We start from the raw sequence: 15,466 nt of genomic DNA, 5'->3' as shown, positions 1-15,466 counted from the left end.
GATTTTTCCTAGTACTATCAGCCCTGGCCCGAATCTCTTCTTCGACTGATTTATTTAGAGCTTTCGTGACCACTTGTTTCAGCTTTTGCATTTCTCGCATCTTCTGTTTTTTAGGTTTATTTGGACGATCTGATAAAAGTACAAGTTAAAACTTAGCGACCTTAGTGAAGACCAACTTACTCAATCTTTTTGTAGCAGCTGTTCCTTTCTTTTGTGACTGTTTCTTGATGTTACTTGGTAGTCTTGTTTTTACTTTTAATTTGCCTTGTGCCATTTTTGATATTTATTTGATTGAGGGATTAGAAGTTCTTCTTTTCTTCTAATTTTGGAGTAGAAGTTCTTCTTCCTTATTTCTGTCGCCAATACTAAGATTAGAAGTTGGGTTCTTTTGCTTCTTCAGATTACAGTTTGATTCTTTGACTTTTTATTTCTATTAACATAGTTCAATAGGCTCATTCAACTGACCATAAACAAGAATGAAATAATTCTCTGCATCTGTGGACATGTTTAGATTCTGTCTATGGTTAGAATTATTAAGAATGGCTTATAAGATAAGGTAAGATGTAAATAAAGTATTAGTGAAGTTCCAAAAAATTCTTTAAATTTTTAATTTTTCATTAGATTAAAGGAATTTGATAATATTCTGGAACAAGATATTATTGATCTCAAAGCCCTTAAAGAGTTATCTTTTCATGGTAAACAGTTTGCATGGTATTAGGTGAGGACAATTATTATAATTTTCCAATACATATTCTACAGGCATTCCCGATGACCAAGGTAAAAGGGCTTTATGCTGGAGACTTTTGTTAAATTACTTACCCCTTGAAAAATTACACTGGACTACTCATTTAAATCAAAAGAGATTTTTGTATAAACAGTATATAGGTATGTAAAATGCCCGCAGCTGTGTTTTCTTTGTTAAAAATGTAGGTTTTTAGATGAACTAATTGTAATGCCAGGGGAAAATGAACCCAATGGTGATGTTACTTTAGGAGATCATCCGTTGAATGCTAATCCTGATAGCGAGTGGTCAACATTTTTTAAAGATAATGAGGTGCTGTTACAAATAGATAAGGATGTGAGGCGTTTATGTCCAGATATATCATTTTTTCAACAACCTACTGAATTTCCATGCTATGAAATTGTCAATAGCAATGATGTAAAAAGATTGCACACTAGAGTGCAGAGAAAGGTTTTAAATTGTGCAAATGTCGAAAGGAAAGGATTGGGAATAACAAAGGTACCTCTTTCAGTTTTCCTTTAAATTTTAATTAAACAATTTTTAAATGAAGTATATTCTTACATGCCTCCCTTCAACTTTAGTAGCAGGTAAAAGACGTGCATGAGGGAGTGACAAGTTGATGTTTTTTGTTAAATTTATATTTGTATGGTTTGGGTGTTATACTTGTGGTACTGCAAACTTTTATAATGCACCAAGTATGAGGACCAGTAATTTTTCAAATTGCATGAAACTTTCTTTCTATTTTTTTGCCTTTATTTGGCAAAAAGGTCTAAACCCAAACCACATTCTCATTGCCTTTTTTTTCAATTTAGATTCTTAAACTGAAAAATAGAGATATATTTTTTTTAATTTTTGTTATAAACATTACAGCACAGGAAAGGCTTCTCTCAATTAAACTGTATAAAATTTTCAAAGTTTCATGGCATTCTGGTATGCTGCAGAATCATCAAATTTACCCCAATTGTATGAAATTTGTACTAGCTAGTGTGTCTTAGAACCAGATTGGGATAAGATTTGAATTCCTATGTAGAGTTTGTTTTCAAGTAGAAATGTGCACTTAATTATTCAGGAATGAATTTAATTTTTTTTATTAGAGTCTCTATATATTACAATCAAAACATATTTGCTTTTCGGTAAATGTGACATTTTAGATAGCCCTTTCAGTTAAAAAGGCTTCAGGGGATTATGCTCCTATGACTGAAGGAAAGGAGGCTCATTGGGAAGTGGTTGAAAGAATACTGTTTCTTTATGCAAAGTTGAATCCTGGCCAAGGGTATGTGCAAGGAATGAATGAAATTATAGGCCCCATTTACCATGCATTTGCTTCAGATCCTGATATAAGTTTCAGAGGTGAATAAAATTAGAACGTAAATTTATTGTACATTTGTTTTTTATTCTTTTCTACAGAATGGGCCGAAGCTGATAGTTTTTTTTGTTTCACCAATTTGATGTCAGAAGTAAGAGACTTTTTTATAAAAAGCCTGGATGAAACTGACCATGGTATCAATAAAATGATGAGTCGCATGCTGGTAGAGCTCAAAAATAGTGATTTGGATATATGGTTAAAGTTCCAGCAGTTAGATTTAAAGCCACAATATTATAGTTTTAGGTACAAAGGTTATGGTTAGTTCATTTAATTTTATAAGACCGAAAAATTTTTAGGTGGATAACTCTGTTATTGTCTCAAGAATTTCCCTTACCTGATGTACTGAGATTATGGGATTCATTATTTTCTGATGAACACAGATTTGACTTTCTGATTTATGTGTGTTGTGCAATGATCATGTATGTATTAGATTTAAAATTAAATTAAAATTTATATTATTTTTATTAACAGAATTTTAAGAAATCAATTATTGCATGGAGATTTTCCGTCCAATTTAAAATTGCTTCAGAATTTCCCACCAATGGATGTGCAGATTATCCTATCAAAAGCACTGGAGCTATCAAAGGTCAGGATATTTTGAAATGAGATTTTATTTTGTTAATATTACCGTTGTATATCTTCTAATACATTTTGTAAAAGATAATCTGAGTAAACATATAAGAAACCATTATTAACTTAATCATACTGCAGCAATTAAATAAAAAAGTTTTTATTTTCACAAACAGAAAAAAATTGTGGTTACTAGTTATATTAGGCACTCCTCAGGTACCATGTTTAATTCAGAAAACTGTAACAAAACTCCACGATTCTCAAAGTTACTTTCTGTATGTACTATGTATGTAGTTGGTTACTGTAATCATTAGTTTTGAATTATTTAAAATTTAAGACATTAAGTTGGTAATTTTTATTGATTTTTTAAAATATTTTCTACTTTCCTGGAACATAGCACATTCCAATAACTAAACTTTGTTCTCACAAGAATTATTTTAAAAAATTATGGATAAAAGCAGAAATGTAAAAATTTTTGTATAATTGATCAATATATATTTTTTCTATGGTGTAGTATTTGTTTGCAGCAGGCCAAACTATCTGATGTTTCTAACCTGCTACTGCTCCTTTTGAAAAAAAAGGGGTTTCAAATGCTCTCTTTATTTATTGTTTTCACTTCCAAAAAAGTCTTTTGCAAAAGTTTGGGCTACCAATAATGGGAATACTAATGTTGCTTCCGCATAAATTTTGACAGGTGTGGCGTTAGGTCTTATTTTTCCCCAAGATTTTGCTTCATCAGGTGTTGCTCCTGAATCACTACCATCAAAGTCTGAAGCAGTATTTAAGTATACCGCGAAATCTGCACCATTTCTCTAAATTTAGGTTAGGTTAATTGGTTGACAGGTAAGGTTTTCTAATACTCCACTCACCATTAGGTTGGCATTGCATATATGATGTTTTATAAGTCCTCCACCTAGTATAATAGCACCAGTATTCACCGACTTCATTGCCATTAAATTTAATCTTCTTAGATCTACAATCAATATGTTTGTTTTTCAAGTAGATATGGCATGCCCACTTACCATGCAGAATATCCACAACTAATCCTGGATTTTTAAAAGAGTGTAAGAACATCATATCTCCTATACTACCATCAGTCAAAGCAGGACAAAACACAGGTATTTTATTTTTATTTGCCCAATAATAAATACTATTTTCATTCTGTATTTCATCACCTAGTCTATTAATTATTTTGCTAGGAGTCCACAACATACCGTTTTCTCTCTGTTCTCTCAACATCTTATCAAAAATTGGCATTATCCAATTTTCAAAATAGCAATAATTGTCATTTGGAACCAAAAGATTACCTATTCGATTAATACCCTTCTCCCGCAACATTTTTCCATCTAAATGAAAGTCTCCTACAAAAGTGGGTGCTAGACATTTTATAAAATCTTCTTCAATGCCTCCTGCTGTTGTTACAATGCAGTCTATCTAAAAACTTTAAAACTATTTTTCAAAGCATTTCCTCTAGTTCCAATGAGGGAATAATAATATGCATCAAAACAAATTTATTTCAACAATTTATTTACCATTTTATGTTGGACTAAGAACTTAATTGTTTCCCTGATACCACTAGAAACCATATTGGAAGTATAACCCAAAAATATAGTGCAATTGTTTTTAGTGCTTATAAATTCATCTTCTGTATCTACATATTTATCCTTCGGTATAGGTAGCCGACGGCAGGCTATCATTTTGTTTATCTCGTTTACGGCATTTCCAAAATTTGTTGCTTGAAATCCACTGAGCATATAACTTTTCAAGATTTGCTCGTAATTTAAGCCCAAGTTCCAATCATAACCTTGTACAACTTCTTTTAGTAGATTGCTATCAGAAGTTTCCTTCAAAACTGCTTCTTGTGTTTTTTGTAACTGAATTTCATCCATTATTTTTAATTAGAAAAATTTAGTTTTGTTTTTTTTTTACTTTATTTCGATTTTATTAGACACTGCTGCAATTGCAATTTCAGTTTTGGTTACCGTCCAAAACTAATTCTTCTTCTTTTCTTCTGTTGGGGTTGGCGCTGCTGGTAGGCAATTTGCCAGCACTATTTAGAACTGTCGCAGATAATCGAGAATGTTCTCCTGGGGAAGGAAAACATTCTTTTCAGACTAATGTTTCTATTTGAGAGGCATCTAAAGCTGCTAAGGAGCTAGGGTCAGTTAATAGGCAGGTTCAGAGCTCAAAAAAATCACAAACAAGCAAGACTGTCACATCTAAAAGCAAAAGGACAAACAATTTCCAGCACTATGGAACTTGGAACAGGCGTTCCTGGCCTAGGACGGACCATGGGACCAGGCTCGTGAGATCTGAGACAAAACAACAATCAAATACATACAATTTAAAATTCCCTCGTATTGTTACTAGGGAGAGGCTGTCCCCGACCTCGACTCCTAACTTAAAATTTTATCCTATTATAATCTAAAAAGCATATGTATGATCTCCGCATTTGGGGTGCTTAACATATTTTCAACACAAAGTGGTAAGTTAAGTCCGAAATTTCTAAAGTCTACGTATAAATCCACACCCGGGACCTTTGTTATAGGGCACTCGAAAAATATATGAATATGGTTCTCCACCTTGCCGCACTCGTAGAAAGGAGAGTCCCTAACGCCTATCCGGGCCAGGTGTTCCCCACCGCGCAGTGTCCAAAACTAATTCAATTCACTTTTCCACACAGTCAATCGTCTTATTTTTTTCTTGCCCTCCTAAAATATCTTCTTTTCCAACGTTTTCTTTATTGCACTAGAGCTAAATTGCCAGAATCAAACTTCTATTGACTCAAAGTAAACGATACATTTCTTGTGGCAATGGCTTGCAAACACAAGATGACTTAATATTTAGCTACAGTATTTTGTCCATAAAGCGGCAAGTGAAAAAGTTGAATTTACCTACTTACATACCTAATGTAATCATAATAATACCTATTGATGTTTAGAAAAAGATATACAAAAATTAGATATTTTAAGAATGAAATCCCATCATAGGCAGTGAATCAATTTAAATCAAGTTTTGTTATTTAAATGCCATTGTATTGCATAGCTGCTTCTCACGGCAAATGCTTTGGCGAAAGCCAGTAAAGATAAGAAAGAAGATCAAAATATAGCAATAACCTCTAAAATTGTGGTCTCAAAAGAAGTATTTAAACTTTTGCTCTTGTAGATTTTACGTATCAATGTGATCTAAAGTAATTAAGTGTTTCTATTTGATATTAGTTTAAAAAAGAATGGCAAGACTTTTACTTACAAGGCACTTTTCAAAGACGTCTAAAATTAGGCAGGGATATGTCGTGTTGTAAGAAGTTGGAATAAGTAGAATGATTGTTTAGACTTACTCCATGGGTTTTAGAGTACCGGAAATAGGGGAAGAAGCGACAGATAAGAATACTCTTTATGATGGTGATCATCTTCCAGAATTTAATAATATGACTATTGAAAAATGCAGAGCCTCAATAGCCAAACAGACATTGGACTTTGAGAAAGGCATTAAAGAAATTGAAGATCATCTGAGTGTTCAGCCATGCCAAGATATATCTGTTGAAGTGTTCCATCCTTTAGAAGAATTGGGAATGCCTTTGTATACTACATGGGGTTTGGCAAGGACTTTATATCTAGGTATGTCTATTGTCTTTTCTGTGCCATATAAATTGGGTGATTCAAAAAATAAATTATGTAGGTAACAATACATTGATGCCTACATCTAGTTTTTTGCCAATCCATGAGCGGGCACAAAAGGCTAGGGCAAGTAAATTTCATAGTAAACCCATATATGATGCTGTGTTGAATGAATTATCTCAAGAAAAGACCAGGTCATTTGAAGAAAATAGGTTGTTAAAGAAATTTTCCACTGAGGGAAAATTGAATGGGCTTGGGTTGGATGATAAAAAAAGAGATGCATTGAACTACTATTTATCAAAATTAGCTAAAGAGAGGCACTCCTTCAAATGGAAAATTGACTATGCAACCAAAAAGTTTGTCCATGTTGTCACAGATTATAATATTGTTAAACATTTTCCATCAAGTTTGCAAAAAGCAATTGCTGTAGACCCGAACAATGCTCTGAATGGACCTTGGAAGTTTAATTTGCAACCTTTGGTTTTCAAATCATTGATGGAATATTGTCCTGATCGTGAAATGAGATGGAATCTTTGGCATGCACAGGTAGGACGAGGCTGCTCTTTAAACGAAAAAGAATTAAGAACTGGTGTTAATGTGGATGAGATAAGGTACCTCAGAAAGGAAATTGCAAAAATATTAGGCTACAATTCCTATGTGGATATGTCATTGGAGACAAAGATGGCTCGTAGCTTGGGAGAAATTAAACAGTTCATGGCACAGCTTTATGAAAGGTCTAGACCTGCTCAAGAAGAAGACTTGGGAAATCTGTTAGAGTATGCCCATAATGAGGGGTTTAAAGGCGCAAAGTAAGTTTCTTTGTTTGCCAACATTTGCCGTATGACATATTTTATTTTGTAGGCTGGAATTGTGGGATGTGCCATATTGGAAGAGAAAACAAATTTCCAATCTGTTTGATTATAATGAAGATAATCTAAAAAAGTATTTCCCCTTAAAGAAGGTATTACAAGGTTTAATGCAACTTTGTGAAAATTTGTATAATATTGTCATCAAACCCAGAAGTGGAGTATCTACATGGCATAAAGATGTTGTGTTAGTTGAAGATCATCGTTTATTTTTATTTTTCTATTATCCGTATTTCCAGGTTTTATGATGTCTTTGAATCTCATAGTAGCGCCCCAGTTGGTAGTTTTTATATAGATCCTTACTCAAGAGTTGAAGATAAATTTAATTCAAACAGTTTCGGCTGGACTGTGGGAATTCAAAATAGGAGCAAAATCACAAATTCAAATCCCATTTGTGCTCTTATATTTTATTTTGAAAAGTTCAACAAATATAACGATGCTTTATTAACAGTTAAAGGTGTTATTATAAATACTTTCAATTTTCCCCTTTATCCCTGAATATGTAAACTTTGTGCTTTTTTAGAGATCGAGGTGCTGTTTAATCAGTTTGGTAGGGCCATGCAACTGGTGTTAACTAGAGCCAACAGCTGTGAATTAGCCGGGTTGACCAATGTTGAATGGGATGTTTCGGAGGTGTGCGGGGATGTGATGTCCCATTGGTTATTTAATAAGTATGCTTCTTAAATGTCATTAATTGTTTGAAACTAATTTGATTTTGATTTTGTAGGCAGGTAATTGCCAGCATTTCATCACACTGTGATAACGGTGAAAAACTGACTGATTTAATGTCTGAAAATTTATGTCGAGCACAAAAGCATATGGTCAGCATCGATCTCTCCTACGAGCTGTACCTTTCAGCTTTAGATTTAGAGTTGTACTCCACTAATGATTTTTGGTTGGATATCCAAAAGAGATTGTGGCCCTACTATATGAGTATTCCTCTGCAAAAGGTTGATTCTCAGCCATTGTCGTTCAGTGAGATATTTGCTGGCGAATGGCCAGCTGCCTATTATTCACATTTGTGGTCCAAAATGTTGGCGGCAGATATCTACAGCGCATTTTACGATGCTAAAGGTGACGAGCAAAAATTGAAAGATGTAGGACGGCGCTTTCGAGATACATTTTTGGCTTTGGGCGGCAGTCAAATGGCAAGTCAGACATTTAGAGAGTTCCGAGGCCGGGACCCTTCCCCTAAAGCTTTGCTAAAATCTTTAGGTTTAAAGAAAGTTAATCAGGAGAGATAAGACATGATCATTAGGTTTGAAATGTCTTCTTGATGTGATATAATTAGTTTCTTTGTTAATAAAGTACTGTAAATAATCAAGGATCAAGGATCTTTTATCTTACCAGAAAAGTATCAAGGACTAAATTTAAAAAATATGGTGTATTTCCAACAGGAATTATAACAACACTAAATACAACAAATTAGTCTGATGAGTCAGATTTATAGTTATTTGGGTCAAAATCCTCATCATCTTCATCATCTAAATCCAAATCATCCAAATCTTGAAACAGTGATTCATCTACTTTAACCCTATCGATTTCATCTAAGAATTTAAGGTCAGATTCATTCAGGGTATTATCAGTCATAAAGAGTTCTCTTCCTGTTAGTTTTCGACCTTCTTTCTCTGCTAATTCCCTTTTTTTGTCGATACCCATTTCTTCCTCAAATTGTTGCTTCCATTTAAGAAATGATTCTATAGTAACCCTGGTTCCTTCGAAACGCTTTCTTTCAGCTTCTTCTTCCTCTTTTATTTTTCTGGCTTCCTTTTCTTCCCTATCTTTTTTTATTTCATCATACTTAACATTCAACCTTTCTTGTGCTGAAGATACTAGTGTAAAAACCATTACCATACCTAAATTTTCTTGCACTTGTTCTTGCAAGTATTTGAGGAGCTCGGATTTGTACCCATTGTCGAAGTTTGTTGGATTTTCTATCTCAATTATTGGAGCCTCTTCTGGATATTTTGGTGTATAGGTTATGACCAAATCACAACTCAGGCCAGAGCTAATATCCGTATCATATTCCTCGGTTTTTATGGGTATAGAAAATTTAATTGGGGCGTTAGAGATTACAACAAAGTCTCCATAATAAATAGATTCCAATGCTTCTAACTCGCCGGTTTGTTCTTCATTATAGTCCATTTTTGAATTGATAACAAAATACTGAGGTTATTTAATAACAAATGCGTTTCTAGAGGTTGCCTCTAGACAGGTGATCCTACATAGATCGTAGATGATAGAATATAGGAAACTAAATCTGATCTTCAAAAAGTTGAGCCGTCAAGTTTGCTCAGATATATAAACTCACCCCAGATATATCAGTTTGTTTTTGGTTTTTAGTCGGTTAACTTGAGCTCAACCTGTAAACTAACCATAGGTAGGGAAAGGTCATTGGTTATGACAACCATAGACAACTATATTATATTGACAAAAATGATGACAACCTTAGATTAATAAGAAAAATAACTATTATTAATGTAGTTGATGACCACTCCAAATGCGGTTAGCTAGGACACTACAAGTGATCCGTTCGCCGTTGTCCGGCTCGCCAATTCTAGAAGTTTCGGCCATCTGGATTTGTGACCGTGAACGAGTCGACAAAATGTACTGTGGAGCCTGACCAAAACGTAGAAGAGACTTTTAAACGGTGGTGATTATCTGTGGTGGAGCATTGCACGCGGCGTTTTAACCTCCGTTCGCTCCCGACAGAATCCCTTGTATTCGTCCTCAAAAGTTTGATATCGGTTTCCACTGTGTGGACTTAGTGTTTTTAGTGTTCAGTGCATGTTTTAAAGTGATAATCGTCGTCGGCACCGTCGTTTTTTGCTAGCTGAGCAAATTATTGGTTATTTTTCTTCTTTGTACGTGGTGGTCATTGACCAGAAGCGAAAATCCTCGACGGAAGTCGGCAATGGGCGAATGATCCTAGCAATCGAGCCCAACATTTTTTTGTGAAACGCATAATTGAATTGAATTTATAATTATTGGGCGAATGATCCTGGTAGTCGTGCCCAACAGTATTCTGTGAAACGCATCATTGAATTGAATTGAAAATTATCTGTGGTCATCATAGATAAATTAAAAGTAAGGGTGATCAGCTGAGGCAATAGAGATTGTAAATGTTTAAATTTTGTCATAAAATTTGCATATTACTTGAACTAAACCAAACAGAAAATCATTAATTAATGGCAGAATCCGAGGTAACTCCTAGTGGATTAGTACCTAAAGTTGGAGGTTTGTCTACACTTAGTAATTACAGCATTGCTATTAAGTTTTTTTCAGGGGATACATTCGAGTGTGCTGTATGCTTGCAACCTTGCGTTCATCCAGCACAACTTCCATGTGGCCATATTTTCTGTTATTTGTGTGTAAAAGGATTTGCGAATCAAAATAAAAAATGCGCAATATGCAGACAAGAAATACCCAGAGATTTTATAGAACAGCCTCAATTACTTGACCCCATTGGTATGGGTCCTATTGGTTTGGCCGGTTGGTTTTACGAAGGCAGAAATGGTAACCATGTTCTTTATTTAGAATTGCTTCGTGCAAATTTTTGTTTATGGGGTGTTTAATTTCTTTTATTATTTGCGGTGTTCAAGTATATATTGTCAATTCACGGAGTACTGCGTGCGTCGATGACATTAAGACACTACCGATCGTTAAAAAGTTTAGTTCTTTTTTTCTTCTCATGCAACAGTTGTCGTCGACTGGTGCTTGGGAGGCCCCACTTTCAGCAAAAACACAATTGATGTAGGTTTATACAATTTTGTATACTTCTCTACCCCTTCTCATTCGAGTGTTAATGTAAACTTCTTTTTTCGATAATACATTCCAACAGCAGAGCGAGAAAGCCGCAACCACGACACAAACAATGTTTAGTTTTAAGAGTAAAGGTCCTGTAAAACCAACTCGTAATATAGTTAGAAATCGATAATACATTCCATTTTAAATCTCTATTATACAAATTATACCACATTTAGGATGGTGGCAGTATGATGAACGCACGAGCAAGGAATTAGAAGCGTCTTACAAAAGAGGTGAAAAAAATGTAGAGCTTCTAATTGCTGGCTTCCTATACATCATAGATTTCGAGAACATGATCCAGTTGAGAAGAAATGATCCCTCAAGAAGGAGACTGATCAAAAGGGATTTAGCAACTATTCCGAAAAAAGGTTAATAAGAGTGCTCACATTTAAAGATTTTATCCAAATTCAAAATATTTGTAGGTATTGCAGGTCTTCGTACAGATTTACCACATTCAGTGCACACAGATTCCGAAGCTTCTGGAGTCCGTACCACCATTGAGGGCAGGGCAGATAATCTAACACCAATAACACCATCAAACACTCCCCAGAGCCCTACGAGCGGAAGAGATTCTCCTAACCCAGTTGAAAATTTGCAAGTGACGGTGGAGCGTATTTCAAATTTACGATTAGACTCCTACATGGATAATAACACAGTGGGTGAAGGTTCAAGTTCTTTCAATTTGAATAATTCTAATGGTCGAGAACGCAATGAATCTAATTTTGATATGGAGCAATCGAGATAAATTATTAGAAGAAACACTTCTACATATTGATCAGAACAAATATTTTGCTCTCTGTAAGTTACTTTATTTTTCTATGGATTAGTCAAAAAATGTCCATATGTCAATGTATTTCAAATGTGTACCAATTCAAAATATTTGTGAGCTTCGTTAATTGTTATTAGGTTATTTCTAAAAAATAAATTCTTCGTAACCTAAACGTATGGACTACTTACTATCGATGTGAAGAAAATGAGCAGCAGCACACAAGAGGTTTGAAGAAGGATAAAAGAAAAAAAATGATTTACTGGTAATACTGTAATATTTGTAAAGTTGTAACATACTATATAAAATAAATAAAAAGAAAAGAAACAATTCATGCAATTATGCACTAGTGGGAAAATATCGGTGTATGAAAATTTAAAAACCAGCTTTTAATACAATGACAATGCAAAGTTCGTTTGGTTTAAGCTTGTACATCTGCAGAGTAGCACCTTTGGTAGGAACCCTATTCATAAGAAAAAAATCAGTTTTCATACACACCCAACATGTTTAAAACATTGCAATTGAATTCTTTAAAATTTTCTTTGGCATACCATTTCTGGAGATAAATTTTCATACACCCAATCTGTTTATGGTGTTTCCTTTAAAAGGAACGAGTGTTTAATGAGCAAACCAGTCAACAATAACTGTTATAAGAAACACCACATTAAAAATAAAATAAATCTAAAAATTTCCATAATTTTTGGGCATTTGAGGTATACAAAACATTCAAGAAATAATGGATTGCGATTAACCTTAATATTATGTAAAGTTAAAGTTAGACACTATCACAAACCTGGCTTGGTAACCAAAACAAAATGATAAAATAATTTTTTGGTTATTTTGGTAGCGGAAAATATAAAGATCAAACCAAATAGCAAAAATCAATACACCATCTCTTTTTTGACAGAATGGTTGCCACTGAGGTATACACTGTGATGTAAAAGCACAATAATTATAAATAATTTTATAAGATAACAAAAAATATTTTTTTGCGATTTAATTCAAAAAGTTTTCACACATACAAAAGTTTTACTTTTTGCACGAAAAATACTTTGATATTACATTGATTGATTGAGTGTGATCTAAAGAACATTTTTTCTTGCAATTTGAGTGTGTATACCTTTAACGAACAATCAAGTATTCCTTATATTTTGGAGTTTAATACTGACATTTCTTTTACTTTAATTCTGATCAATTTAAATCTCATTATCTGCAAGTGAGAATCTCGGTAATTATTTTGATTTAAAATGTCAATAGTTTGTGCTAAAGCTGATAATTTTAATACGATCAACAAACAGTAATGTGCGCCATGTGCATGTTGCACAAAGCATTAAATTTTTTGGCACTAGTTACACAAATAAAAAAACAACCACAAAGAGGATGAAATTATTTACCTGAATGGCAATAAGTGTTTCCTAAATTATATTAAATTCATGTGACCCTGTATTTAAAAACTTTGTCCTAGCCCAAATTTTAAATAGTTTAATGTTAACTTTACAACTTATAGCTATTAGGTATATGGAAGGCGTGTCTATGTTGCGCATGAGCTTCTGCAAATCAGTTTGAAATGTGCTTTCAATCGATAAGGATTTGCAATTGGAACCCGATAGGTTTTAGTTAACTATGCCAAAATTTTCGCAAAATATGCCCCGATTCTAATAAATTTAAACCGTGAGTTGAGATCATTATTTAAAAAATAAGAGCACAAAATGCAAATTGCACTGAATGGCCACTATATTGTCTAATAGCTATATGGTTTTCACTGTCTGATATGGTCCAGCATCTTTAGGAACATTAGTGGATGCTTAACAAAATAAATATTAATTAAGGAAATATCAATATTTTTCAGGCAACCAGCGCTATGAAAGTCTTGCATATTTCAAATTTGCCAGAGCCACATTGTGAAGAAATCATCTTTTTACTCATACCAACCAATATGATCATTTTCTTAAATAAACAAAAAGCTTTTATTTAAAGCTTTCAATAAAATTCCAAATTGTTAATGCATACAATCCTTTGATTTTTCTTTGGCTTCTTGAATCCCAAAAATTATCTTGCACTAAAAATCTTATAAGATTCAACAAAAATAAAATTTTTCTGTGTTTATGTTAATCATAAATAACAAAGAAAGTTCTTCCTATTTAAAATAAATCGACTAGTGTTTAACGACCATTGATTTGTGGTCCATGCTTATTCTTCCACAGCCACCCTAATGCTTTGTTCATGTTGAAAAGCATCCAAGGTAGGAAGCTGGCACCCTTGAAAACCCTTCCACACATAAATTTCAGGTAATCAGTAAACTGCATTAAGGAAAATAGTTTGCATATGTCCACTATTATAAGTCTTAATATATGTTTTGTAAACAAAAAGGATATTAAATAGTCCATGGCGGATGTCCTTCATTTATGTATAATACATACATAAAACCATCTTTGCATTTACCCTTGATAGAATAGTAATAAGGCAGAAAATTGTGTAGTCTAAATCTAAAAATGTAAATTGCAGTCTACACAAATTTAAAATTGGTTATCGTTATAGTGCTGGACAATTTAAACTAGTTGATTTAAGGATGGTGCGAAAATCTCAAAAACAGGTCAAATGCTTACCTTCAACCACTTAAGTTAGAGACAATTAAAAACTACAAATAAATTAACCTAAATAAGGAGCATCTTTTATTTTTAAGGTTAACTGGATTGAAGGTAAGCATTTATTGTGGGATATACTGACCTTCTGCGGAACAAAAAAAGCTGTACCATATAATTAGGGTAGAGAAATAACTTACTTTCTTTGTTCATAAAACATAATGGCAGCTGAATTCGTTGTCAACACATGTAAAAATACAGCCTTTACTTTTTTCCTTTCAGGGGTTGTCACATTCTTTAACAGGGAATCTAACAGTAAGGTTGCAATTCCATTTCTACGATATTCTTTAAGGACACCCAATGATAATATATATGCAACTTCACAGTCTGAGAAACATTTGGCCAATATTCCAGCATCTTCGTCATTTAAACATGAATGTGATTTGATTTCTGCCACAATAAGGCCTATGATTTGGTGTCTGTAAATTGCCGCTAAAGAATAAAATCGGCTAAAATTGTACAATCTAATTATGATGAAAACCAAGTTTTTAATAATTTGTAACACCTGTTACTTGAAGTGATCTCTTCATACCAATAGAAAGGATATTCTATAGGAAACCAGTCTTGACACAGAGCCCGCACTTCGTCTAGGTCTTCTGGACATAAGAATCTGAGCTGGACATCAGCCAATGAGCATAGATGTATAGTTTTTTCGCTCATCATCGAAAATCCGCTCAAACATTTTCCATTCGATTGGTACCTATAAATAATTAGAGGAAACAAAACTGGAGCTACATTTATTCTGGTTAACGAAACTAAGTTCACTAACCAACTTATTTCAGCCATCGAATTCTAAGAGTATATCACTTATCACAGTATTCTGCTTTTCATTTTCATAAAATTTTGATTAAATGTCAAACTAGATATTTGCTGAAATTATTTCTTTCTTTTCATATTATTGACCAATTAAAGCTCACTTTACAAGGTGTTGACAATTGACATTAAAATAAAGAGAGATGGATAATATAAATAGGCTAGACAAGGTATTTCTTCTTCTTTAATCTCATTCTTCAACTTGCTTAGGGCCACATTACTAGAAACTTAATGCTGGTGTTAAACTTTTAACACCACGATTAATACATTCAATTTC

The 15,466-nt window shown here is 33.5% G+C and overlaps 6 protein-coding genes across 6 annotated transcripts; 3 read left to right on the top strand and 3 right to left on the bottom strand.

The window, feature by feature from the left end:
• Positions 1-282: 282 nt before the first annotated feature.
• On the top strand, positions 283-3,138 carry LOC132698349 (TBC1 domain family member 13). Its single transcript, XM_060664354.1, has 8 exons — positions 283-556; positions 622-695; positions 760-885; positions 939-1,240; positions 1,894-2,092; positions 2,150-2,351; positions 2,405-2,527; positions 2,580-3,138. Exons 1-8 carry the CDS (start codon positions 504-506, stop codon positions 2,707-2,709), a joined length of 1,209 nt encoding a protein of 402 aa, XP_060520337.1. The 5' UTR covers positions 283-503; the 3' UTR covers positions 2,710-3,138.
• Positions 3,139-3,275: 137 nt separating this feature from the next.
• On the bottom strand, positions 3,276-5,380 carry LOC132698350 (probable deoxyhypusine synthase). Its single transcript, XM_060664355.1, has 5 exons — positions 5,261-5,380; positions 4,211-4,990; positions 3,701-4,112; positions 3,548-3,651; positions 3,276-3,490 (listed from the first exon to the last, which is right to left on the bottom strand). The coding sequence occupies exons 2-5, from the start codon at positions 4,565-4,567 to the stop codon at positions 3,278-3,280; spliced, it is 1,086 nt and encodes a 361-aa protein (XP_060520338.1). The 5' UTR covers positions 4,568-4,990; positions 5,261-5,380; the 3' UTR covers positions 3,276-3,277.
• Positions 5,381-5,777: 397 nt separating this feature from the next.
• Positions 5,778-8,488, top strand: LOC132697809 (uncharacterized). The gene is made up of 7 exons (XM_060663468.1): positions 5,778-5,975; positions 6,030-6,295; positions 6,357-7,104; positions 7,157-7,348; positions 7,401-7,618; positions 7,685-7,832; positions 7,889-8,488. The coding sequence occupies exons 1-7, from the start codon at positions 5,908-5,910 to the stop codon at positions 8,403-8,405; spliced, it is 2,157 nt and encodes a 718-aa protein (XP_060519451.1). The 5' UTR covers positions 5,778-5,907; the 3' UTR covers positions 8,406-8,488.
• Positions 8,447-9,748, bottom strand: LOC132697812 (RWD domain-containing protein 1). The gene has a single exon (XM_060663472.1). The coding sequence runs from the start codon at positions 9,304-9,306 to the stop codon at positions 8,587-8,589; it is 720 nt and encodes a 239-aa protein (XP_060519455.1). The 5' UTR covers positions 9,307-9,748; the 3' UTR covers positions 8,447-8,586.
• Positions 9,749-10,218: 470 nt separating this feature from the next.
• LOC132697810 (E3 ubiquitin-protein ligase rnf146) lies at positions 10,219-11,908 on the top strand. The gene is made up of 4 exons (XM_060663469.1): positions 10,219-10,398; positions 10,447-10,677; positions 11,145-11,336; positions 11,391-11,908. Exons 1-4 carry the CDS (start codon positions 10,350-10,352, stop codon positions 11,711-11,713), a joined length of 795 nt encoding a protein of 264 aa, XP_060519452.1. The 5' UTR covers positions 10,219-10,349; the 3' UTR covers positions 11,714-11,908.
• An 84-nt stretch (positions 11,909-11,992) lies between these two features.
• On the bottom strand, positions 11,993-15,183 carry LOC132697811 (N-alpha-acetyltransferase 60). The gene is made up of 5 exons (XM_060663471.1): positions 15,146-15,183; positions 14,882-15,076; positions 14,517-14,825; positions 14,110-14,220; positions 11,993-14,029 (listed from the first exon to the last, which is right to left on the bottom strand). Exons 1-5 carry the CDS (start codon positions 15,160-15,162, stop codon positions 13,897-13,899), a joined length of 765 nt encoding a protein of 254 aa, XP_060519454.1. The 5' UTR covers positions 15,163-15,183; the 3' UTR covers positions 11,993-13,896.
• Between the last annotated feature and the right edge of the window lie 283 nt (positions 15,184-15,466).

The sequence above is a fragment of the Cylas formicarius genome, unplaced genomic scaffold (genome assembly GCF_029955315.1).
Source record: "Cylas formicarius isolate icCylForm1 unplaced genomic scaffold, icCylForm1.1 PGA_scaffold_2__14_contigs__length_35257938, whole genome shotgun sequence".
Taxonomy (NCBI): Eukaryota; Metazoa; Arthropoda; class Insecta; order Coleoptera; family Brentidae; genus Cylas; species Cylas formicarius.
This window is presented reverse-complemented; position numbering and strand designations above follow the sequence as displayed.